This window comes from Lepisosteus platostomus, chromosome 21 (genome assembly GCF_059453375.1).
Source record: "Lepisosteus platostomus isolate fLepPlt1 chromosome 21, fLepPlt1.hap1, whole genome shotgun sequence".
Classification (NCBI taxonomy): domain Eukaryota; kingdom Metazoa; phylum Chordata; class Actinopteri; order Semionotiformes; family Lepisosteidae; genus Lepisosteus; species Lepisosteus platostomus.
The window spans coordinates 3477553-3504005 of record NC_142631.1 but is presented as its reverse complement, the minus strand read 5'-3'; the positions used below and the strand labels follow the sequence as shown (position 1 = coordinate 3504005).

At 45.2% G+C, this 26453-nt stretch overlaps 1 protein-coding gene across 5 annotated transcripts in view; it reads left to right on the top strand.

Annotated features, from left to right (window-relative positions):
* sardh (sarcosine dehydrogenase) overlaps positions 1-25062 on the top strand; it is a 124783-nt gene extending 99721 nt beyond the window's left edge. For all 5 annotated transcript variants that reach the window (XM_088615493.1, XM_088615492.1, XM_088615491.1 and 2 more), the window contains exons 17-21: positions 20-113; positions 12658-12820; positions 17556-17724; positions 19915-20050; positions 24267-25062. In XM_088615493.1, the coding sequence (XP_088471619.1) occupies positions 20-113; positions 12658-12820; positions 17556-17724; positions 19915-20050; positions 24267-24392 (688 nt within the window). In that variant the 3' untranslated portion in view covers positions 24393-25062. The remainder of the gene's footprint in view (positions 1-19; positions 114-12657; positions 12821-17555; positions 17725-19914; positions 20051-24266) is intronic.
* The last annotated feature ends 1391 nt before the right edge of the window (positions 25063-26453 follow it).

Here is a 26453-nt window from a genome sequence, read left to right as displayed (position 1 = left end):
TGTGGGCTTGTCTCCTCAGCCGAGCTGTCCTGCAGGACGTTCTGGACGCTGACCTGAGCAATGAGGCCTTCCCCTTCTCAACGCACAAGCTGGTGAGGGCAGCAGGACACCAGGTAGGTGAATGGGCTTCCAAACTGACCGCTGTTCCCGGCTGCCCGGTTCCGTCCCGATTTTCCAAAGCTTCGGCTTCATGGTCACTCTGCAGGCTCGTTGGCGTTGCACCTTTTTCGATTCTGAAACGAGGGCTGGCTCTCCCACCGCGGGGCGAGGTCTTTTGGCTGCAGCACTGTGGGTGTGTCCCTGCCTTTCCCCATCCATGCGGGGTGGGGAAGCGTTCCTGTTGCGGAGCGCGTCGTGGCTTGGAATTGTGGGCCGTGGCCTGCCGTTGCCTAGGATACACAGGCAAGGGCGGTGAGGTGCTCTTCGTGGTGTCTGAGGTAATGGGGTGTGAGGGGGATCCACAAATGCTCTGACGCTCCACCTGCAGGTTTCTGTCTCGGGGGAGGGCAGGTGGAGGAGAGGATTGTCTCCTGAGAATATTTTCTACGACTGGAGGGCAGAGATCCCCTTTGGAATGGTTCTCATTTCCTGTGGTTTCCCGTGTCCAGCTTCTCCTTGCACTTTTTCACTTCTCCGGAATGATAAACATCCCATCCAGTTCCGGATTGTTTTAAAACTATGGGGGACTTCCTTTTACAATGACGGGACAGGGGGTGGGAGCTAGTCGTTGAACCCATCTCTGCTGATGTTTTGGGAGCTGACACTTTCAGTGTCTGCAAAGGAACAAGCAATAGGTATGTTCCACGCTGAAAAGAGAAGAAAAAAAACAGGCTGTGGAACCTTTTGGACACCCTGAGAAGGCTCCAAAGCCGAAACGTTGTGTTTCTTCTGAGTGCGTAATAAATCTTTACTTGTTCCTTTGCAGCCTATGTGTGCTGACACAGCTCCCGACTTGAACGACTTTCATTACCTGCTTTGCTCACTGGACGTTTCCTGTCGATGGTGCCGTGCAGCATTTTGTTTGTTCTAAATGAAAGCCCATGAGCTGGAACTCTATTGGAGAACCAGTCTGCAGCCCCAGAGACTGGAGGTGCACCTGCACCGGAGTGCTTGGTATAAAATTAAAATTTGATTTTAATTAAAATTTGATACAAAGAAGGAGGAAAGCAGGTTCTTTGTCTCTGCCGCTGCTGCTGCTGTTCCTCTGTGTTCCACTATGGGAGGTAAATGGGAAAAGACTGGCATTCAAAGAAGTGTCATTTTATTAAATGAATTCTCTTCTTATTACTGCCATTATTATTATTATTATTTAGAAGGTTAAGGAGGTGGCAGTGCAATCCATCCAAGTATGGAAGAGATGGAGAGCTAGGCACAGTTAAGTGCTTAGTTTAGGCTTGTTTTGGTGAGTCGACACCACCAATACATAGTCAAAGACCAATTAAAACAGAAGCTTTAAGGGCATCAGGCTGACAATCGTGAAAATTGATTTTTATTTAGCACTCTATACACACAGTGGTAATTATAAGCGGGTCTGGGTCCCAGCCTTTTTTTTGCGATATGATTTATTGATCCTTTGGTGTGGCTTGTTAACAGTGCTGATATTTAACCCATTTTAAGAAAAAATAGGAGCAGTTGACTGTAAACACTAGACTGAAGAAAAGCACAGAATCTAGACTTCTGTCACAGATGTAGGAAGGGAAAAGCTTTTTATGGGGTGGCTGCTTTTTTGGCCTCTTACTTGTCAGACATTTTTTTCCAAACCTGTGCAACACTCTAAGTAACACCCTGAGGAGCGGTCTGTTAGGACACGACTGTGTTACCTACACCATGCTTAGTGGAAATGGATATAGGGAGAGGCAGTCTGAAGGTTGAAAAATGACAAGTCCCAGGTAACCTTGGAGAGGGGGAGGCGGGCTGTAGAGTCTGAATTATTGATGAGCCGGAAGACATCAGGTTTCCAGTACTTTGCAAGTGCCAGATAGAGAGGCTGGGGCAGGTGATGAGTTGTAATCTGGGCTGACATTGCAGGGAGTGAGTTTGGTGCTCCTTCCTTCTGTTGTTACAACTTTGACAAAAGACACGTTTTTCACAAGGCCCTCAACCTCTCTTACAGCACCCATGTTACTTGCTGTTGAATGCAAAACACTCAAAGTGCTTTACAGGTAATGGGGAATCCCACTACCACCACCAGTGTGCAGCCCCACCTGGATGATGCAATGGCAGCCAGAGTGCGCCAGTACACTCCCCACACACCAGCTCTCAGTGGGGAGGAGAGCAGAGTGATGAAGCCAGTTCATAGATGGGGATTATTAGGAGGCCATGATTGGTAAAGGTCAGGGGGGTGAAATTTGGCCAGGACACCAAGGTTACACCCCTATTCTTTTTGAGAAACGCTCTGGGCTTTTAAATGACAACAGAGAGTCAGGACCTAGGTTTTATGTCTCATCCGGAGGACAGCAACGTTTTACAGTAAAGTGTCTCAATCACTATACTGGGGCATTAGGACCCTCACAGACCACAGGTGCCCCCTACTGGCCCCACTAATACCTCTACCAGCAGCATTCTTAGTTTTTCCCAGGAGGTCTCCCATCCAGGTACTGGCCAGACTCACAGTTGCTGAGCTTCAGTGGGGCTACTAGTTGAGAGCTGCAGGGTATGATAATAGCCACTGTCTTAGGTATAATATGGATTCTTGTGATTTAATGCATGAGCAAGTCTTGGGGCTGACCAGTGAAAGGAATCCAGGGTTTTTACTGCACTGGTCCTCTATGTGGGTCTCAGTGGTCCACAGAACCACTCTAGGAAAGCTTTGCCCCTTGTTCTGATAAACCAGAGCCAGCATAAAGTACTGGTTTTCAGGAACTTCCAGATGATGTAAGGAAATCATTCTTCGTGCAATGGACAGATGGCATCCTGAAAGAGTTTCCATTGAGGCCATTCCATTGATGCTGTCCCTGGCTTGCTTTCGCTGGGACAAAGGCAGTGGAATGAAACGTGTCCATATCCGCACTGCCTCTCTCTGCCCAATTGCACTTTGACAGTTTGTTTTATATCCGGTTTCCTGTAGGAATGCAAATTGCGAGAGTTGTCGCAATATCAGTTTTAGTGATTTATTTATTTTTTTATCCTGCACGTTCCTCTGTAACACTGATGTGAGTCAGTGTAATTTTTCATTTTATAGAATACATTAACTGGTAGGTTATATATTAGTCTGTGTTTCCTAATATAGGAACCGCTTTTAGTTTTGCAAGCAGCTTGAAGTTATTGATGGCCGTGATAAGCAGAGGTTTTCAGTATCATCGTTTTGGAGGGCTGGTGTGTGTGTGTGTGTGTGTGTGTGTGTGTGTGTGTGTGTGTGTGTGTGTGTGTGTGTGTGTGTGTGTGGGAGCTAAGGTCATTCCCTGCACTATTAAAATCCCCAGCTGCGTACTGTTGTGGCTGAGGATGGGATGGTCTGTTAACAGCACATGGAAGATCGCACAGCAGTGGAGAGTGAGACTCGGAAATCGACTGCTTTAGGCTGTTATCCTCCACCTCAGTGGGGAAAAAAAGCTATCACTTCCGAAAAATGTAGAGGAAAAATTGTTGGGTTTTTTTTGTCCGTTTATATTTCATTTGTTCCTTTGTTTGGTTTTCAATCCCAGTTCTGTGCTTCAAAGTCTTTAAGAGTTTATTGTGGCAATTCCAAAACCTACAGGACATAAAAAGTGCTTTTGAGCAGCCAGTCAAAATGAAATCTAGTAACATCAGGGCACTGAGATCAGATCATATAATCCTGTGCTGCTTTATACTTCTGTTCAACTATTATAGTTAAGATCCAGTATATTATGACATATTGTTTTTTTATTTTATTAGGCTGTTTTTTGTGGGAGTATGGATTAGGTAGGATATTGATTGTTTCTCTTATAGTACTGAAGAGAACATTTATTTCCATATGCAAAATAAAATCAATACATGCGTGTTTTCATCCTGGCAGCAGGCAAAGGAACGGTACAGTGTATAACAAATTAGAGGTACAACTCCATGAGGGTCTGGCCTATTATCAGATATCTTTGGTTTTCAATTTGAAACCTCATTTTATCCAGTTCTAGCAATTAACAGCTTTTCTGATGAATTCCCTGCAGGGAACGTTTGGTGTGATTATCTAGAGAGTTTGGGGGAATACTTTGTGCAGGTTAGACATCCTCTTGCTCATCTCCAGCTAGTCACAGACCCAGATAAACAAATTTCTTTAGCGCTGGACAGCTTTCCATTAGAATTAAAGCTATCCAAATGTACTTTTTTAGTAGAGCATTCAAGTGCTCTCTTTTGGCAGAAGATGCAGTTTTTCATTATTTAGTGGGTTGTGGAGCAGCAGAAAGCCATAAAGACTCTGCTCAGTGACATTTCTGTGAGCTGAGAGGAGAGGTGCCTTGATCTATGCACTTCAGCACATTCTAGAGGCAGGGCAGTGTGGATAGGAGATTATGGTGGGGTTCTGAGAGGCAGAGCCTTCAGTTGGGTGACCTACAGTACAACCTCCTGCTCATTGGTTTGAGAGAGCCAGTACTAAAATAGTGATATACTGTACAGTAGTGTCTGTTGACATTGACAATGGGCTGCACAATTGCCTAGAGAAACTGAGAGACAGCCCATTGCACATGTGCGCCAGTAAAGGAGAGCTCATATGCATGCAGCAGTAAAAGAGAGCTCATACACAGTACAGTACAGGTACATGCACCAGTAAAGGAGAGATCATATGCATGCAGCGGTAAAACCACGATCTCCTATACAGTACATGCACCACTGAAGGAGAGCTCGTATGTTTTTGTGAGACAGCGAAAGCATGTTGGTTGACATTGCTGCCTCACAACTCTTGGATTGTGGGTTTGGATCGTGTTCCTCCCATGACCACTTGGGTTATCTGCAAGTGCTTTGGTTTCCTTTCCTCCAACCTCCCAAACACATGCTGGCTGAGTTCATTGTTGTCTCTGTATTGTCCCTGTGTGCATGTGTGTGTGCTCTACACCCTTCATGACCCAGTGATGGAGAGATGATGTTAATATATTTATCACTGTATTACCTAGTGGCTCCAATAAATACCTCAATCTGCAAATACATAAGATGGATGAAGCAATAGGATTCAACATTTAAACAAGATATGCAACACATTTTTAGGCTGCGAGATGTCAAAATACTCATTCAGTATTTTTACATCCGTTAAAGATAAGCAACTGGGAGTGCTTGAGATTTGTGTTATTATTCTCATCACATTCTTGTATCAAACCCCTTTATGCAAGAAAAGAAGGCTCTGAGTTCATGTGCTAGTGAAAGGATTTATAATTCAAAAATATATGTAAATGTATAATATATAAAAATGTTTTACTTGCCAAGGACTTTAAATGTCCTTTAAATATCATAGTGCTGGATTTCTGTTTATGTGGGCTGCCAGTCTGCTTAAAACCATGGCTAGTCTAGAACTGCACATTTCGTATTACTTAGAAGCATCGTTGCCTTTTCCTTTGCCAAAACGTGTTCATGCCCCTCTTTATGCATTTGTAAGCTACTTCCACAAGGATATAATTATATTGATGGCACCTCAGTTTCTGTGGTTACACCAGAGCTTTCAGATTGACCAGCAAAGAAGTGGCTGATATTTCTGTAGCTCTGTTTCCTTTTAAAAGTGTAAGGTCTCCTGCGTGTCTCAGACATGAAGGGGTACTGAGCCTGTTATCTTTAGCTCAAACCCTGGTCATGGCACTAGCCAACTGTGACTGTAATTCCTCCACAGCACAGCTGGCTCAGCTTGGCTCATGGGAAGGGGGGTCGGTTTTGGTCTTGTTTATTCGGTTCCCAGCAAGACGACAACCTTTGCCTCATCCCGGGCTTGTCCAGAGTCTCAGAGAAGAAGGAGCCTCTCTTCCAGCTGGTGCTGAAGCTCCTGTACGTCGCTATAGAATCTTGGGAGTTGACAAGTGCCTGGGTGGGGGCAGGTCCTGCCTCTTTGCTTATGAGTTACTGGGATTGTCACTGAGAATCGAGGCTCAAAGACACAGTGGGTGACCCCACATTAGGAGAGTTCATCAGGTTTTGTGCTGACTTTAAAATCCTCATGCTCACCCATAAGGCTCTATCTGAGCTACTATCGCCCCACTCTCCACCTCTTAGACTTCATTCGTCTGACTCTGGTCTCCTGTCTGTCCCCCAGACCATGATAGGGCCATCTCTCACTGCGCCCCAAAGCTCTGGAACTCTGTCCGTAAGGATATCAAAGAGTCACCTTTCCTGATCTCCTTCAAAACCTGCTTCTTCAGAAGGGCTTTCATTTGACTGGTTCTGATTCTGCCCCTTTGCTTTCCATATACAGTATATTCCAAACTGTAGCTGTGTAATTCTGCTGACTCCTCTCCTATCTTGTTCTGTAAAGTGCTTTGAGAAGCCGCTTTTAAAGGCGCTATATAAAATGACATGTGTTATTAAAATTATTAAATCTCAATGAGAGACATTTTTGGACCCCTTGCATGTGAATTTCCTTAATGCATCAAGATGCATACATTTAGATACTCTGCATTGCACAGAAAGCAATTCAGTGATGCAGAATCAGGTGTTGGCAGTGCAGAGCTTTGGTACTGACGTGGCGTCATGTTCAAGCGGTTCTCTCCAGAAAGGGAGTGTAGTGGGAGCTGAATTTGTCAGTCTCTCCTGCATGTTCCAGGGCAGGGAGGGATGGGGGGAGGAGGAAAACGGCAGGCGAAAGGAGACAAAGCAGTATAAATCAGGAGCAGTCCCATCTGTCGCCCGGCAGAGATGTGCAGAGGCAAGATGTGAAATCGATAGCAGGTGGATTTACGCAGAGCCGACTCCTACGCGGGGTTGTAAAACACCAGCAGAGCTGCCAGCCTCCTGCTCGCCGAGCCTGGGGAGAGCAGACCCATCGATTTTGCCATCTGCTCGCTCACCAGCTGGCCGTAACTCACTGGACGGACACAAGTCCCGCCCTGGCACGGTGCTCAGACAGGATATCCTGAGGCAGAGAACCGGGAGCTGGGAAGACTAGTTCCCTCCAGATCGGCAGTTGCTGGGCTCCTGATTCAATTCCGACCCTGTCTGTGGATCTTGTTCTTCGTGTCCTGTGAACAATGGTTTTCTTTATTTTTGAAAGAGGAAAAGCAACAAAAAAAACCACCCAAAAACATCCTTCAAGAAAGCATTGGAGTGAATTCCAATGCAGTTTCAATGAAGTATATAGTTCATCTTGAGTCTTTATGAAGTCTTATTTAGAGTGTAAGTTATTTATGGAAAAACAACTGAGCTGCACACCCTATATGCTAGAGTTCATACACGAATGCATAAAATGAAGAAAGAAAACCCGAAAGCTGTCGGCTCACTCTAAAAGCTGCTCTGGCTAGGAAGACAGATCTCCTGCTTCCAGCGGACCCATACCATTTAATCCAGCTGTTGAGCTCTCAAGTTAACTGTGTCCCGAAACAGCGACGCAGTATAGTTGCAGAGGGTTCCATCCAGAGGTTAAGGATTACGCCTGTCCCTGTTCCCTGTGCGTCTACACCCACCCCCCTCCCCTGTAGAGACCCCCGGTGCTGGCCTGGACTGCGCTGGGTGTGAGCTGTTGGGCTCTCTCAGGCCCTGAACATTAGCAAGGTTGAGCAGCCTGCCTGTGAAAGAGGGATAAGTAAAACTGTCTTGATGTTTTGGGAAATTCTTTTGTTGTTTGTTTGGGGAGAATTTGGCCAGACCAGGATACAAAAGTCCCTAATGAGTCTAAGTGCCTGTAGATTTTTCTATTGCGTTAAGCGACCTGAGAACACAAGCCTTCTCCTTCGTTAATGCCTCTGGTACCCAAACGTTTCCTTGCAAATACCGAAAGGGAAAAGAAAGTGTTGCACTTTATTGCAATGTAGTTTGAATGTGGTTCATCCCGAATCTTTATGAAGTCGGTGAGTATTTACATTGTCACCAAATTGGGGGAGTTAGGAAAACGTTGAACGACAGGAATTGACTGAGTGGCTTAGTCAATAACTAAACTAAATAATCATGACCGCCAAACAGTAAGGATTTCTCCAAGAAGTTGCCAGAGTTGTTGATCTCGTCAGAGGCATGTGAATGTCTTCTTCTCTGACGCAGTTTTGGTGAAAAGAGCAATAATTCAGACACATCTGGTTGAACAAATATTTATTAACAGTGACAATACAAACACTGCATACAACACACAAGTTTTCCTTTGCGCAGTACGTACACACAGGGTGTACCGGAGACCTGTCTAGACCACCCAGAAAACCCTCAGACCGCTATCAAGTTTTTTAATAATGCCTACAGAGGCCAAAATAAGAGACAAGCTACCTTCTAAACTAAATAGAATACAAGCTACAATTAAATTTCTCTCTCTGCAAACCCATATGCCAAAAAATAACTGTTCTCAACTGCACCCAGTCAGCAGGAGAGGCCATTTTAACTGAGAGATTCTTCACTCAAGAGATCCAGGTTCCCTACAAGCAATAGCAAGCTCTCTTAGCAAGATTCAAATACTTGCCTCCCTTCGGGTCTTTCTGGATGACCTCCAACAAGGACCTCTCGCCAGAATGTTCCGTCTCCTCCTGTCTCCTCTGTCTTACTTTTTCCAATCTGATCTTGATCTGATCTTATAGGGTGTCTTTCTGGACGGTTGATTGACATAATCATTTACCAAGAACCTTAATAAATAATGTAAACAAACGATCACAGAATCTGGACCCCCCTACATCTCCGCAAACGCCTCCCTCTGTTTTGAAGCTAGAAATGTTGACACTCCCAGGTGTCACACACTTTCTCTAGACTATTAGAGACGCTTCCTAGTTACCTGAGACTGTAACAGTACATTTCTTATTTAGTCATTCTTAAGCCCTAAAAATCAGAATAAAATAGATGGTCCCCCAAGAACTTCTTAAAGCTCTTTTCTGTCACACCCTCTCACCTTCTGCATGTCCAGATATCCAGTCAGCGTACAATATATACTGTATATACTTCAGCCAATAAACTTTTTGAAGGGATCTGTCCTCTTAGTGAAGCAACACCACATAGGTCAAATTGTGGCACTCCCTTCCTTCAAAACCTAGTTTAGGACTTGGAGAATCTCCTGAAATTGGTTTCATTTAATAAAGGGTTTTGACCATTTGGATAACCCTCTCTTCAAATCCTTCTGGTGCAATCGCCTACTGCATTGATGGGCATGTTTTGTTTGGGTTTTTTTTAAATAATGGGACTGTGTACCTAAGAACAATGAATAATGGTTCATTCTCTGTCCCCTGCGGCGTTGGAATTTTTCCCTCTAATAAAAGGGAAAGCCCATTATGAATAAGTATGATGGTGAAGAATCACCTTAACCCACCAGTGGTGATCCAGTAGTAAATCACTAGTTACAATAAAGCTCATTGTTTCACTAGTTCATGCAGACTTTCGGTAAGTCAGCTGTTACAGTGCAACGTGAAGACTCCTCTTTTATTAATCCAGCTTTAAAAACTTGGGTTCTGCAGTTTCCCCAGTTGTCCTGTCCCTGGATCACACACCTCATGCATCCTGGCTAATCTGGACACTGTACTGTTGGGATCAAAACATTCTTGACCTCTGTTTCCATCTGCATCTCTGCAGAACAGACTACCTCCGGGAGAATTCCAGAAACCGTTTGAGTGTGCACTGGAGGGGAACAGAATGTTCTTGTTTTTAAATAGGAAGCAATAAGCTTGGGATTTGATGTGGGTGGACAGCGGATTTCTGTGAATATTATGCAAGAAACATTGAAATTAATTCTTGAAGCAGGTTAAATCTTCATTATTTACAGTCCCTGCAGATGACAGACCGCAATTGTGTTGAAAAGGCTTGTTTTTTCCAAGTTACTGTTATATTTATTTTTTACAGTACTGTATGTCTCAGTGCAGTCCCCAGTCTCAAATTTTCTAGGCCCCCTAACTCCTTTATTTAGTCGCAGGAGCTCTGTCACAGAGAATGACACATAATCGTTTACATTGAGAGGGGGGCAAAAGAGATCATGTGAAACAACAGTTCTGAACACTTGTTAAAGAATCGTGTCTTCTGCTTCACTGAGATGCTGTAGAAAGCTGAATTTGTTTTTCTTCTTGCAACAAGAATCACAAAGCTGAATTGCTTTTTGAGCAGAATCAAAGCAGCAAAGAATTGCACAGGTTAAACTGCTCGATGATCGTTAACTCTGGGTTTAAAGTTTGCCCTTTCGTCCAAACGAAATAACATATTAAAAGATCTTTGGTGAACCCATCCCAATAAACCTGCTTCACTTTGATTGTGTGTTTACCCAGTTTGCACGGGACACCCATGTGAATGAGGTCAACACTATAGATTAAGATGTATAATCGATATGGTATTGGCTTTTTACACCGTATCCCATATCTGTGTATTTTTAACTGTTTATGCATAACTCCTAGACAGTTTCTGCTGCATACTTGTAACTTGGTAGTTGGTACAGCCTGCAGTCTGATCCGTCATTGTCCCGAATGCTAAACGTGGGTTGCAGAGCGCTGTAGTTTTCTCTCTGAATTGTGTATTAAATGTCCCATTTAATCGAGTAGTGCCCTAGAGACCCATCCAACTGGACCTCATTCTGGTTTCTGCAGTGGTCAGTCGCCTGAGAGTGCAGGATTCCCTCTGAACGGGACAGTAAACCATCATTACATTCTTCCCAATAATGCTGGTACCCATTGCTGGGTAGCCTGGAGCAAGTAAGGAGACGTGTCTTGCACAAGGGGTACAATATCAGTGTCTCCAACAGGAAATCCTTCCAGTTGGGAGTCTGAAGTCCTAATGACCGCTCTGTGCTGCCCTCTAAAGTGCTCTGAAGCATATGCAGTGCTGTGATTTGTGTGCATGAGCGAACAGCACTCCCATTGTCCCTTGTGACTGCTGACCTACAGGAAGACTGATCTGGCCCACTTTTAGAGCTAAAGCGATTGGTATGGCTCAGACACCTTGTCTTTCAAATGCGTGATCCCGAAAAAACACAACCCTCCAGTGAACTGAGAGAGGTTAGCGGAGCACTGGAGCGTGGGTGGACCTCTTCAGGAGTCGCTAAAAATAGGGCAGGAAGTTCGGCAGGAGCCCGAAACGCAAAAAGCGAGCAGGTAGATGAGAAAAAAGTGTAACTCAGCCCCTTTCGGTCTTCAAGTGGGGCATTCTGTGGCGAAACGAGTTAAGCTGGGGAAGGAGAAGACTCGGAGTAGGGACGTGGAACTGTGTGCAACCAGGTAGAATGCTTATGTCCTTTCCTGAGGCTGTTGTGAAGTGTCAGCCCCAGCAGCAAAGCAAAGGCGTTGCATTCAGTGTCTTGAGGATGAAGCCGGCTCCTTTGACTTTGGGGGAATTTTGTGTTTTCTTGAAACTGCTAGCAGGAAGAGAGGCGACCAGTACACTTGGTCAATACAAGGATTCTCACCGGCGACACACAATCATTTTGTGTTGGACCAACTAAAGATGGTTAGAGCTGTCCGATCTCACATTTCATCTGCGCTGTAAGTTTGCGTGCTCATCTCAAATCGCCGTATTTCAGAGGCTCAGAGCTACTTTTGAAAGCACGTTTGAGTCTGGTGGCGACAACAGTCATCATTCGCATTACAGCAGTCATAGCCTGGATTTGCATAGCCATCGTTATGAAGAATTGTGTAATTGTCGAATAATAATAATAAACTTTATTTTATATAGCGCCTTTAAAGGTGGCTTCTCAAAGCGCATTACAGAATGACAACAACACCTTAATAAAAAGAATACATAAGATAAAACACAATAACAATATACAGACCGTGGATGGTGGTACTAAGAAAAGCAGAGGGGTGAAGAATGGAACCAGTTCAGTAAAGGCTCTTCTAAAGAAGAGGGTTTTGAGTCTGGATTTGAAGGAGTTTAGAGAAGGTGACTCTCTGATATCCTTGGGCAGAGAGTTCCAGAGCTTGGGGGCATAACAGGAGAAGGCCCTGTCACCCATACAATGTAGACGGGTTTGGGGGACAGTAAGGAGACCAGAATAAGAATAGTATGGAATAAGTTCCATCTTTTGGACAGAAATGGGCCCATTTTGACAGGTACGATGGGCCTGGTAGGAGTGGCCTAGCAAGTGCAAGTATCATCATTCCTGTGACTGTGCTGGGTCTCATGAGACATGCACAGTACGAACAGTGTTGATGCAATAATGCAACGCACATTTTTTAAAAGGCTGTGTGTGCCACTCCTCATAGGCAAAACCTGAGATAAACCAGTTTTTTTGTTAATAAAAAAACAGATGTGCTGAAGACCCATTCGTCAGGTTACACTCAAGTTTTCATATTAAATGAGTAGAATTTCTCCGTGGTAGAGAATTCAGTTTCATTATGCACATCAGCTTTTCTTGATTCAACGGTAGAACATCAGCACTATTTCCACTGGCAGAAGCTGGTGCTTCCATTGGGTGAGATGTCATCTCCCAGACTGAACCGAGGTGGGAGAACCAGCAGAGGCAGCCTCCTCACCCTCTCAGTGCTGAAACTTTAACCCCTCCAAAATCTGACACCAGGCAGGAGACATTTGTCGCTGAGCAACCTCATGATTTTCTTCAAAGGGGCCGGCCAAAAATCGAGAGCAAAGACGAACGCCGGGTGTGAAGATCTGTGTCCTTGCTGTCGGCAGGTTCGGGCCATGCGCCTCTCCTTCGTGGGCGAGATGGGCTGGGAGCTGCACATGCCCGCGCAGGCCTGCGTTCCGGTGTACCGCGCCGTGATGGCTGCCGGTGCCAAGCATGGGATCTGCGACGCCGGGTACAGGGCCATCGACTCGCTGAGCATCGAGAAAGGTAAGGGTCTCAGCGGGGCGAGCTCTTCCCTTCATTGTGATCTGGGCGCCTGGCGCGCGCAGCTCCCCATGAGCAGCAGGTGGCGCCACTGCACCAAAGGCTCAAAAGAGTCCCGGGCAACGACATCACTGGAACACTCAATAATTCCGTACACTTACATAGGGCTTTTCTGGACACTCCACTCAAAGCGCTTTACAGGTAATGGGGAATCCCACTGCTACCACCAATGTGAAGCCCCCACCTGGATGATGCGACAGCAGCCAAAGTACACCAGTACAGCCCCCACCACACCAGCTCTCAGTGGGCAGGAGAAAAGAGTGAAGCCAGTTCAGAGATGGGGATTATAAGGAGGCCATGATTGCTAAAGGCCAGGGGGAAGTTCAGCAAGGATGCTGGGATAACACGCCTGCACTTTTCAAGAAATGGCCTGGCAGTTTTGTCTTACTCTTATCTTACTCTAGGACAGGGGTCCCCTAACCTGCTCCTGGTGGCCCGTACACCTGCTGGTTCCTTTTTCTAACCAAGGCCTCCTTAAATTCTTTGTAGATGTAATAATAGGATTCATCTGAACTGGTTGACTCCTTTGCAGCTCTTAAGCAAGGTGGAGGTTGCCTTTGAACCACGTAAAATCTCAAGTGTTTGCGTAAAAAAGAAACCTTGCAAATATTCCTCTCAGTTAACTTATTACTTCAATTAAGTATTCAAGCTCAGCAGGAATGAAAACCAGCAGGTGTGTGGTCCTCCAGACTGGCAACACTTGTCTAGGAGACCTGCATAATTATTCTGCAGCTGATTACGATCATACAGTATCTATATGGCCCTAACCAGAGTGTGACCTGTAGAGCACTTTCTTCAGCTAATTAACCATGGTGCTTCCTAAAATATTACAGATAAAAATGGGGAGGATCGAAACAGGCTTTCCAAAGTTGCTTTGAAATATCGATCATGTAGTGAGAAAAAACACAGTTGCAGGTACATCTTTGCTGTCATATTGTTCCTAGACGAGGAGCTGAAATGTATGTAGTCATTCCCCAGGCTCTTGTAGACTCAGACCCTACTAGAAGAACTGTTTATTTGTGGTTTCAAACTCTACCCTTCACTTTGAAAGCAAGATATCAGTCAGTCAAAAGTTTTCCCGCAGATATTGAATTGGCCTTCACATTAGGAAGAGCTGCGGTTTTTGTTTGTTTAAAACCCCTATCTCTTTTAAGTCCACCAAAGCCTCTAGTGACTCGGTAACACATGAACACGAGCACAAGCAGTCCTGTCCAACTGATCTGACATGCATCATGCTGGAACACTGCCAGCGCATTCTCTAAAACCGCATTTCCAGACTTGGAAAACTGATGCACTTCTGTTTGCTTCTCTACCTTAGAAGCTGATACAATTGACAAGGGATGACCTTGTTAGCTATGTGTTAAACCATGTGTAAAAAATGTATAAGGTAATGTCACGGAAAACTAAGCCAGACAACTTCTTGCTTAAAATAAGTGTAACCTGAAAACTTCAGAGCAGTCAGTTTGTATTAGCACCAACGTTATCTGCATTCTGTCTGGAATTGCTGGTATGACCTCTTGCTCAGACAGTGCGAAATATCCACAGAGACGGGTTCTCGGTTCAGAGAACCATTCTGACTTCATCGCTATTTGTCTGGGGATCATTTTCATATTTCTAACCTTTGTGCTTTCATTTAAAGGAGAACTGCAGTCCCCGTTTCTCAGCCAGGTTATTAAATCTCTGTAACAAGACGAATTCATTAACAGTATATAAAAAGTTTACAAATTTTCAATTAAGCACAAAATTGGGAGCTTCATGAAGGTGCAGGATAAGTCCCCATGTTGTCGCAAACCCCTGAACTCGCCACAGGCAAGAGCAAGAATTCCCATGAATTGTGACATGATACAACCTTCCTGCTCACTAGTCACTGTAATTACTAATAAGATCACTTTATTATTAGCCCTATACAATTTCTTGCATTAGGAATTTGTCTTTTCGCAGACCCCAGCTTGCTCTCCATGAGACACACAGACAGGGAGAGAAGCTTGGGGTCAGAGCACAGGGTCAGCCATTGTACAGCACCCCTGGAGCAGTTGGGGTTAAGGGCCTTGCTCAGGGGCCCAACGGAGTAGGATTCCTCTGCCGGCTGCGGGATTTGAACCGGCAACCTTCCAGCCACAGGCGCAGATCCTGAGCCACAGAGCCACCGCTCCACCCTGTAATGTAATGCGATGTACAAAAATAAGTACAGGTTGTATGAATAAGTACAGGTACAGTAGTGCAGCAGACATTTCACTGTAGATATGTTCCAACGTGATCTGCATGCGGAGTTAACAAATAAGCAGTATTTGATGGCAAAACCATTGAAATTGAGAACAACATTTCCCTTGGATTAAAAGAAATGGATTCGTACTATATGTTGCCCTGTTCTGAATCGCAGCATTTGGCACTGTGCAGGCCTGGAAATGTTGTCTATTTTGTGATTTAAATTGTTTAACAAGTTACTGTGTCCATCTTACTTTTATGCCGGTTTGAAATGCATTCATCAGTGCTTATTCTTTCTAACCCCAAAATATAAAAATAGCATTGCAGTTCCAATTTTACTGTTGTACCTGGTAGCTGCTGCATTATACGAAATGGGTGTTTTCTCCACGAATCGTCATGTACATAAAGAGTAAGACCGACCTTTCTTTGCTGTGTAGATGTGTTTTCATGCTGCCTATATTATTGATAGGATTTATTTAATTGGACAGCATTAACCTTCACACTAGGGCAGAAGTAATTAGTAGATGTTGAAATGCAAGCAGTGCAAACTATAAAATAAATGTCAGGATGCGTGTCGACTCCCTTCTTGGTAATGCCTCTAAGTTTTTGGGCCTAATGCCTTTCAAAACAAGGTTAATAATTCTCTGTGTTTTGTACTGAATAATTAGATTTACAGTTTTAAAGAACAACTTCCTATACTTATTCTGAGTATATTTATATGTTCCGAGTTCTCCAGAATTTGGGGCTTCAAAACGAACTCCCAAAAGTCATTTTTTGTTCAAACGCCACTGTTTTCAGTAGAAAAGCCAGATGTCCCGAGTTCTGGAACCAGGTGTTTCAGGCAGGTCTTGGATCTGCAGAACTGAAGTGGATGCACGGTGCTTTTCTTCTAGAACTGTTCAGTAAGAGTGAGGGTGTTTACTGGCCAGTGAAAGACCGAAGCTGACAGTGGTAGAGAGAGAGAGTCTATTTATTCTTTTTTTTTTAAATAGGAAAAATGCAAAAGTTTGGATGAAATATTTAAAGTCTGTGTGGGTGTAATTTCCTCACGAATACTACAGCCCGCAGCGCTGAGAATAAAACAGGGCTGTAGGATTTAGGAGCTGCAGTAGAACAGACCAGGTACTGAAAATGAGTCACTCACAGTTACTGACAGAACCCTCCCACTCATAGCTCTACAGAACAGGCTTGGTACACTCATTGAACACAATATTAGGAGCCACCACCCCCAGATAATGTATGAACAGAAACAGCAGTTTCAAAAAGATATGGCATTGAATATTCCTCAGGGTTTTGAGATCTTTCCAGCCATGTCCGGTTCGGCTCAAAGACTGCAGTTGTGGTGGTGAGGGCAATGGTTTGCTGGGATTGTTATCGCCAGAGCAAGACATGCCGGTCTATCGTCTCAAGAGTCTACTCATTTGGCTGGGTAGGGTTTCCTAATAATTTGGCCAGTGGATGTGTGTTGCTTCCTCTGTCAAGATATGAGAGACATCTTCAGGTTATACAGTAGTGCCTTATGTACCCAGCAATCTTCCCAGTTTGGTTTTGACTAGGAAGAAGTCCTACGTCTTCCATTAACTCTTGTATACACCCCATCAGTATTTTGGGTAATAAAACTACAAGACCCACTTCCCTTTAATAAGAGGGTAAGGACATTAACATAAGTACATCACTGAAGAAACGTCAGCTGGGTCCAAATGGGCCTTAATTAGACCATTTGTGTTTTTCCCAAGGAATATAAGCAGATGGAATTTCGAGAGCTTTAGACAATTTGTCACTTTTTTGGCCTTGGAGTAAAAGAACTAGGTTCAGACTGGGTTCAAAGTGACCATTTAAATGACTGAATGAAACAGCGGTCTTAAAAGAAGCCATCTCCTCATCCCTTTAATGAATTACAGAATTAAAATCGATTACACTGGCTGTTTTCTACAAGACGTCCATAGAGGGTTCGACATGTGATTCCTGCTCTTGCAAAACGTGGTCCAAGAATTACGGAGTCTCGGGTGTTCACCTTGGATAAAGAGTCAATCCAGTTCTGTTGACCACCAGTGTCAAGGACGCTACGTCACAGAAAGGCATCCCAAACCCAAATTATCCTGAAATTAGGTTCCCTTCTTCTCTCAACGACTGCCTCGTTTCCTTCTGATCATTTGCAGGTTTCAACCTCACCCCCTCTCGTCACCTCTCTCGACTTCGGACCACCTGGGTGGCCTCTCTGCCTCTACCCCTGCTCCCACCTCCGCCACTCTCCCGGCTTCTCCTATGCTATATAATCTCTGCTGACTCCCCTGTCTTTCTCGCACCCGAAGAAGGCTCCACAGTCGAAACGTTGCGTTTACCTTTCTTCTCTTTCCAGCAGGGAAACCTTTGCTTGTTCCTGCTAGGTTACAGTATCCACAGAGCTCAGTCAGTCCTTCAATGATTGTAAAGACCTGGCATCTCCTCTCGCCTCTCCCCCCCCCCCCTGCAGGGTACCGGCACTGGCACGCCGACCTGCGCCCAGACGACACCCCCCTGGAGGCGGGCTTGGCCTTCACCTGCAAGCTGAAGGGCTCCGTCCCCTTCCTGGGCAGACGGGCTCTGGAGGAGCAGAAGGCCGAGGGATTGCGGCGAAGAATCGTCTGCTTCACCATCAATGAGTTGAGTCCTGGGGACAGCGGAGGGGGGGTGGGAGGGGAGGCGGGGGCAAGTTACCCGCTCGCGTTCGGTACCTCTCCTCCCACAATTTGTCCTTGCAGATTCTGCAGGGTGACTTTCACTTCCAATCCCGACCCGCCAACCCCTTGTCACAAGCTCCCAGCCTGGGAGTTGGATCGTTTCTTACTTTTTCTTTTGCCAGAGACATCTAAACCTACACAGATCTGGGGATCCCGTCTTTGTGCTTTGTACTGGGGAGGAACGTCAGGAGGCTGGCATGATGGCACAGTGATTAGCATTGCTGCCTTGCGGAGCTGGGGCCCTGGGTTCGATTCCTGGGGTTCACTTCCTCCAGTCTGCCTGGAGTCTGTACAAGGATGTTCTCTCCATGCTTGCGTGGGTTTCGTCTGGGTGCTCCAGTTTCCTCCCAGAGTCCAGAGGCACATTGGTACAGCTGTAAAATTGGCCCTGGTGTGAGAGTGTGTTTGTGTGTGGGTGTGATGGACTGGTGTATCTTGCCTTGCACCTATTGCTTAGCTCTGGCTAACCTTGTGACCCTCTCCTGGATAAGCTATTAAGAGAATAGATAGAGGGAACCTTTAATACTGATGTAAACGGTCAACCTGCTTCTGGAGAGCCCTACTAGTTTTCATTCCAGCTAAACTCTCACTTATGTAATTGAACTGTTAATTGACTTAATATTAGGGATTATTTGATCTCCTGCTATCAGTTTCTGAATAGGTTGGATGTCTCCTTTTGAGCTACTACTAAATAACTGTAGCTATCGTAATGGAAACTGGTCAGACTTGCACAGGTTCCAGCAACTTGTCGGTTCAGTTTAGGATTTAATTTGAAAAAAAAAAGATCTGGACCAAGACAAAAACCAGCAACATAAGCCGTCTCGGTTTTCAGAGTAAAAAGGTTTTACCAGTGGAAATGCTGTGATCTAGCAGCACAGAAAAAACAACAGCTAAATGTTTAATCAAGCCCACAAACTCTAGGAGGTTAATAAAAGTCGCTTGAGTGCACTGATGCAACAGATTTTCAGTTTGAAATGTCTTTATGATCCTGGCAGACTGTTTTTTTTTCCATTTTTATTGGTTTTACTCAAAGCCGTCTCACGTTAGCTTTGCTAACAAAGGGGATGCAAATGTTTGCTTAAGATTTGTTTTCCCTTCATGACAACAGTAATAAAGCCACCGGCACAGATGACGACTTGGCGGGATTTTTGGCGTTGCTGTGAGCGGATTCCGGGAATTAATTTCGGCAAGCTCAACTGGGAAATCGATCCCTTATCAGCTGAAAATGGAGTCTGTTTACTTGTGGAGAAATCCAGGGAAACAAAGTGTAAATATTATTGTACGGCCGACATTACAGGTCGTTCGAGCCGGCTCGCCAGTGCGGTGACGTCACCCCCCTTCCTTGTGAATACTGGGAGCCCGGGCTGATGGGAGATCTCCCTTTAGCTCAGCTGGCTGAGTGCCTGTTGAGTGACGCCGGAGGCCCGGGTTCGAGTCCCCAGCAGTGGGGGGGCCGACCTGAGGCGGCAGTGGCGAGGGCGCATACCCACATGAACCGGAGAGCGCTACGTTATGTTATAATTCAGGGCAGCAATGCAACACTGATAACGTCAGCAGTGCCCATCGATATTCCTGTTTAGGTCACTGATGATGCTGTGATTGTGTTGGGAAGTATTGCTAAGGACAACAATCATCACTCTCCCCCCCCTCCCTTCCCCCTGGTAAGCGTCACAGGAGCATGAAGGCAGGAGCGTCCAGATTCAGAGACAGTTTCTTCCCGCAAGCAGCAAGATTCCTGAACCCCTACCCCTACCACTGACTCACACTGAACTCTTTTTTCCTCTTCTCGCACTGCTTGTCCGATTTTTTTAAGTTGTATGTTATTTAACTAGCTGCTGTTCTGTGTTTCTTTTGGGGTTTCCTTAACATCTTTGTGCCTGCAAATAAGCATTTAATTACACTTGTGCACAAGGCGCATAAACTGAACTGAACAGTGGCGTGTATTGATCAGATCAATTCTGTTCATTCAGGATTTGACACTGGCTTAGACCCATAGAATGTGTAGACAGTTGCCTTGCACCCTGGGAGATCTGCTACAGAAATGGGAATTGTGCAGCGTTGTCTCCAAGCAAGCTTCATACAGCAGCTCCCTTTCTCTTCCATTTTTCCCAGGAAAGTTCCCATGTTTGGTCTGGAAGCGATCTTCAGGAACGGGGAGCCGGTTGGTCACCTGCGCAGAGCAGATTACGGTTTTGCCATTGACAAGACCCTTGGCTACGGATATATCCGGGACCCCAAGGGCGGTGTTGTGAGTATCGTCTCCCAGAATCGCTGTGCACAGTGGCACTTGCCTGTTCTCAGTTTTAATTTGTGCTCTCCCTTGGTTTGTATTTGTGTCCTGTGGGTTCGTGTTCCCCTAGACGGTGGAAATGTGGGCCGGCACTGTTTAACGATGAGTTATTGATAGGGTTCATTGCTTGACGTGCTGTCTCGGCATTTCAGCATCGTGAATATCACTCTTCATTTTGCTGTGCAATTCTGCAGGCAGCTCGTGACTTTGCAGAGGGCTTAATGTCTTGGGACAAGAAGCTTTCCAGGGATAATAAACAAAAAATTGAATGTCAGATCATAGTGCCAGTCAGCCACTTTCAGTTGGTATTTATCGACCAGGGGATGAGAGTATTGGGAAGGATGGACATGATCTTATAGAGCGGGAAGGATGAATGAATTATTATTCTGGAAGGGAGCATTTCCTTCCTTTACCAGTACGTCTGGAACACGGGTCACAGGAGACTGGCCGAGGCAGATCTCTCTCGTGAGGAGGTTGTCGGTTCGATGACGGTATGTTTTTTTTTATTTTGAAGAATCAGCTGTTATTTGTGTTAAAGGGGAACTACAGTCCCCTTTCTTTCCCACAGACCAGTTATTGCATCTCGGCAACAAAATAAATTCATTGACGTTATAGAAAAATGTTAGAAATTCGAGGTGAATTGCAGTGTGATGTGGCCCTTCCTGCTCACTAGTCACTGTAACGACTAACGAACTGCGCGAGTGAATGAGTACAGGGATTGCAGCAGGCATTTCATTGCAGAAATGTTCCAGTGTGATCTGCATGCAGAGTTAACAAGTAGTATTTGTCGCCAAAACGTTCTCAAAGTTCAGAGCAATATTTCTGTTGGATTAAAAGAGATGTGCTCATAAGCCAGTTTGTTTACAGTGTAATAGGGCTGCTTCACCTCACTGGATGTTTTGTTACCTCGTTCTGAATCGCAGAACATCACCTGGAAATTTCAGTTATTTTGTGATGTAACTTGGAGGTTTTAAAAGTTTACTGTGTCCATTTTACTTCCATTGCTTTCGTTGCTTTCTTTCGAACCCCGAAATATGAAAATAAAGTTGCAGTTCCCCTTTAAAAGAAGAGTTTGGTGTGGGATGCTTCTGAATAATAAAACACACCAAGAGACAGTTCGGTTAAAAAAGCATCGAGTTTACTGTGCGCAGGAGCCTAATTGTCGTAGAGGAGATCTGTACCAGAGACCCAGGGAGACGCCTGGATCAGCAGCTCTCGAAGACGCAGGTCCACTCTGTACCGTTCTGAGAGAGAAAGCAATCTCACGGCAGGCTTGTGGCGCAAGGAGAGGTCATGGAAATGTTGCACTTTATCCACAGCAGCAGCATTGCAACAGCTTCATATACAGTACTGTGGCTTGAGAAAGACCTCAAGGGAACACTAGGGCCTTCTGCTGACAACCTACAGTATGTCTATGTAAAGTCCCAATTCTCTAGGGAAATTTCTGTAGTGGGTGGCACAGTGGTGCAGTGGTTGGCACTTCTGCCTTGCAGAGCTGGGGTCCTGGGTTCAATTCCTGGGGTGCTATCTGTATAGAGTTTGTATGTTCTCCCCATGTTCGCGTAGGTGTCCTCTGGGTGCTCCAGTGTCCTGCCACAGTCCCTAAGGTATACTGGCAGGTTCGTTGGTTTCTGGGAAAATTGGCCCTGGTGTGAGTGTGTTCGTGTCTCTCTGCCTGCCTTGCGATGGACTGGTGTCCCGCCCAGAGTGTACCCTGCCTTGTGCCCATTACCTGCAGGGACAGACTCCAGCTCCCAAGCAACCCTGAACTGGAAGAGGTAGTTAGCAAGTAGATGCATGGGCGAACATTTCTATAGAAATATTGAGGTCATTAACCTGAAGGGCCGGCAAAGAGGACATGGGAAACAAAGAGAATTCTGGGAGGCGAATAGTCCACCACTTCCATTGCTGAAAAGGGAGACAATGCTCCTGAAAGTGTGGGGATTTCACAATCCACATGGACAGTCAGTCTCTTGAGAAAGTGGAACTTGAGCATTGTTCAATTTTTCTGGTGTTGGTGCATCTGTCAGAAAAAACATCCTGGAAAGTGTGAGTCATGCAACTGCTGCAGCTAATCTAATTAGGGGCAAGAGAATCAAACTTTGAAAGCTCGCTCACCCTGTTTTGTTTTGTGTTTTTTTTTCCCCTCACATTTATCTGCAATAGTAGGTTGGTTAGATAATGCTGGCTATTTTCAGTACGCGGTTAAAAAAAACAACCAAGAAGACCCGTTGAAAGCTGCTGTGGGCTGGCTGGCTAGGCTGTGACAGCTTCTCAGGTTAAATGTGGAACAGATGGGAGCTTTCTGTGCTGGCAGAGGTGAATGGAGGCCACTTTTATCACACGCTAACGTTGGGGACATGATGACACAGAGCAGCGACAGGTCACCATAGAGAGAGAGAGAGGGAGGAGTGAAGGTCAGAGGTTTGCAGTGTCTTCAGGACTTCTTAATTCTGTATCTTATCTAAAGCTGCCCATTGCATGTTCAGCCAGGCTGCTTCATGTTAATGTTGCCTGCTAGGACTCCCAAAAGGGACACCTCTGATGTACTTCAAGGCAACTTCAGAACAGGCTTCTTTTTTCACAGGGGTACATGCATGTTCTATGATCTTTACGTTAACCCACCGATCATTCATTCTGTCCTCGAAATAGGTATTTGCGGGATTTAAGCGCCTGGTCTGATTTGTGTTTTTCGGTCCGTTTTTTTTTAGTGGATTTAATTCGTTTATCTGTGGAATGAAACTGCGAGTTAGAATTGTTCTTTTCGGCCGCCTGGTCGGCGCTGAAGACCTCAGTGGACAAGTGCGAGGCGGTCTTCAGGTGCTCCAGCTCTGCTGGAATCCTCAACCTTTAAAGGGTTTGAAATGGTTTTAATGGAGGTGTTGATTATTACCATAATGACAAAGGGAAATGAAGCAGAGGATGCACATCATAAGTTCATCATGCTGATCTTATTGGCATTACCAAGTCACAGAATGGGCTTGATCTGCAGTCTCAGGCCCGTCACTGGGCACTTCAAGCTGAGCTAATGGAAAACCCACTATGTCAAAGGGCCCACCCCCATCTTGAGAGCACAAAGGATTGACAGGAATTGACATCACCACACCGGGCTCATCATACAGCAGACAAACTAACCTGCTTTCACCGTTTAGATGTGTGCTGTCACTATCTTTTTCATTTGAAGTGTTTATGCTAATTTGCTTATTTTAAACTGTTCCCCTTCCCAAAACAATGTACTCAGCTGTTTGAAGCATCACAGATATAATTGACTGTTAGTCAAGTATTCCCTTTTTCCAATGGGAAGCTGAAAAGCCTCCTCTTTCCTACAGTGACTGCATTGTATGATTCAAGGCAGCTTTAGATTACGGCTAATTTCTCTATAACTGTCGCTTTAAATGGGGGAATCTTCCCCTTCTCCAGTCAGATGGATGCAAACAGCAAGCATTAAAGGTGGCATAACCAAGACATTCCTCCTCTTCCTTTATTTAATTAAATAAATCAGTGGGGACCTGCTGTACAGAAGACAAAACAATGAAACGGAAGATCACTCCATAAAACATCGATAACAATAGCACAATGTTAACAGGTGCAGCTGTTAGCCTGAGAAAATGTTATCATGCAGAGGAACACAGCGTCAGATATGGAGGTAGATAGCTCTTGCTCACCTTACAGGCAAAGGCAAATTGAAAGGTTTGAGCCCCAGGAAGGCAGTGGCTCTTGGGAGTTTCTGTGTAATAGAAGTAGTAATAGAATTGGAGGAGGGTACAGAGAATTGCATGGAATTGTTACAGCAGGAAGACATTTTTCCCCCAATTAAAGATCGAAGGGCATAAAACCAGTTACAAATGAGATTGGACCATTCAGGATCATCTGTTCTTAATTAACTGTAAAAGGGGAGACATGTACATTATGGTGTTTTGTGCACAGTGGTCATATTAAAAGGCTCATAACACACTAAGTTACACTAAGTCCAGGACACAACCCCCTCAACCTCTGTTGCTGTCTCAGCAACTGGCAGCCGGGAGTCTGCTCGAATTGAGCCGCAGCACTGATGCAGCATGGGAAACTGCTCTCAGGACTCGGGTGTTGTGTGTGTTAGTTTATGACTCTTCGGGGGGGACGATCTGCACCTGCAGGGGTTTTGAAACGACTCCTTTCCCCGGCCCCGTTTCAGGTCTCTCCCGACTTTATACGGAACGGGCACTTCGCTCTGGAGCGGATGGGGGTGACCTATGAGGCCGCGGCACACTTGAAGTCTCCCTTCGACCCGGAGAACAAGAGAGTGAAAGGGATCTACTGAGGCTTCGACTCCAACAAGGATGCGCAGCCAGAAGTCTGATAACTGTTCCCTCCCTGAGATGAGACCACCAACTTCACTGCGCTTTGGCCTGGCCTGAAAACGATACAAGGAGCTACTTGTACCTGGTCCACCTTATTATCTCCAGTTTTTCCAATTTCTCCCCATTTACAACAGCTGGCATATTTTCTGCTGTGGGCAAACTGCCTACTGTACAGTTAATCCATTGGTGGGGGTGGGGGTGGGGGTGGGGGTACAGTACTTGTGTTTTGCTCCAAAGGCAAAATATTTAGCTTCATTAATAAGAGGCTTAAGAGTCAAAATGGTGCGAAACTGTTAAATGAGCATACAGTATGTCCATGTCTTACTTCACCTACTTTGGTTGGTTGTGATTTATGTTTAAAATGAGTATCAGGAAAATTGTGTGGATGTTTTAAGTAAAAACGTATCCCCCCATAGGTAGGTTCAGTGTGGTTTGCTTAGTCGAAATATTTCTTAGGTTTCTTGGGCTTGCATTTAGAATTGTCCCAGGGTCTAGAGCACTTACTGTACCTAAATCTTTCCCTCTGACTGTTTGCTCTGTGAACTCAGACATCCCTAGTAGGCAAATTGCTTTTAAAAGTGTGCAAGGGGGGAACCAATGAGCAATTAAAATAATACAGGAAACTGTGAATGTGTAAATACCTTTAATTATTTATCTTTAACATATATACTCTGTGGTCCATGTTTTTTACATCCCATCTTGTTAGGGATTATTAGTCTCCAGCCTGATAAGAGAGAGACAATTCATGCAGTTGTCTGAGTGAAGGAGTGCTGCTTTTTCCCCCCCGTTTAGGAGGAGTATCCAACTCGTTTTTGTGTTGCAAAACCCACAGATCACCTGGGAGACATTACTGACACGCTTGCTCGTTTACATGTTAAATGACCTGAAGGCCTTCCTCCTGTGGAGCGAACCGTGCAGAGAATCCTGGAGGTGCAGTTCGGAGCTGGTGTCTCATGCAGGGAGTGCTACAGTAAACCAGCGCAGTGTGATGGAGGATAGATTATAACCACATTCTCCATCTGCCTCTGGCTCCACCCGCTTACTACTGTGCTCTGTGTTGATGCTTGAGATGAGACTCTAGCGCTTCCTTTGTCCCGTTTTCCTTTACCTCCGGTGGGACACCCTGCAGGGAACAGCTCACTGATCTTATCTAGTGTTGCAAATGACATCCTCCACTTTAAAGCCTTTGACGAGCGCAACGAATGGGCCCTGATATATTATACGTGATTGAAATGCTGTCAGTTCTGCAGGATGTTAACTCTTCTCCATCATGGGGCCACCTGGGAAGAAGGCACATCGTGTAAAAGAGCAGAATGGCTTCCTATCTGTTTGAAGCCTTTTTGTGGTTTTACATTGCAATATCCCTCTATGTGTCCATATGCCTTTTAAGCACTTTTGCTCTACTTCCATAAATGTAAATGTGTGTTTCAAATTAGTTATAGTATAGTACTGCATTGGAATTCGCCGTGTTCGGTAAAAACGCCGTATTTTTGCAGGGAGTTATGGAATTCTAAATCTCGATCAGTGCAGTGGTAGCTAAACCAAGGCCCCCTCCTATAGCCTGTGCTAAATACAGGAGTAGAAAGCACAAACGTTGCTGGAGAGCCTGATGCACATTTTGTGAATCAGCCAGGAGTCAAAGACTCACCGGACCCCTACTTGAGCTGGGCTCGCCCCATCTTATGATGTTCTCCCCTTTTCCACGTGATCTATAATGACTCCTGTGGCTCCCCGGCTCAAGTCGCAAGGTTCAGTCCTGAATCCAGCTGCCATTGCCTTGCTCGGTGGACGCAGGCCCTTGGTCTTTCCCAATCTCCAGGGAACCATTGTTTTCACAGAGGAAGGAGGGAGGGTCTGAATCTCCATGGAGGACATGTTTACAGGTTTGAAATCGGGTCTGGGTTAGAATATCAGGAGGTACGTTTGAGTCAGGGGAAAAATGGCACGTAATGGTAATTGGTAAGTTTGTGCATTAAAGTTTGCCAACTGTAGCGCTTTTCCATTCCCCACATCTAGTACTT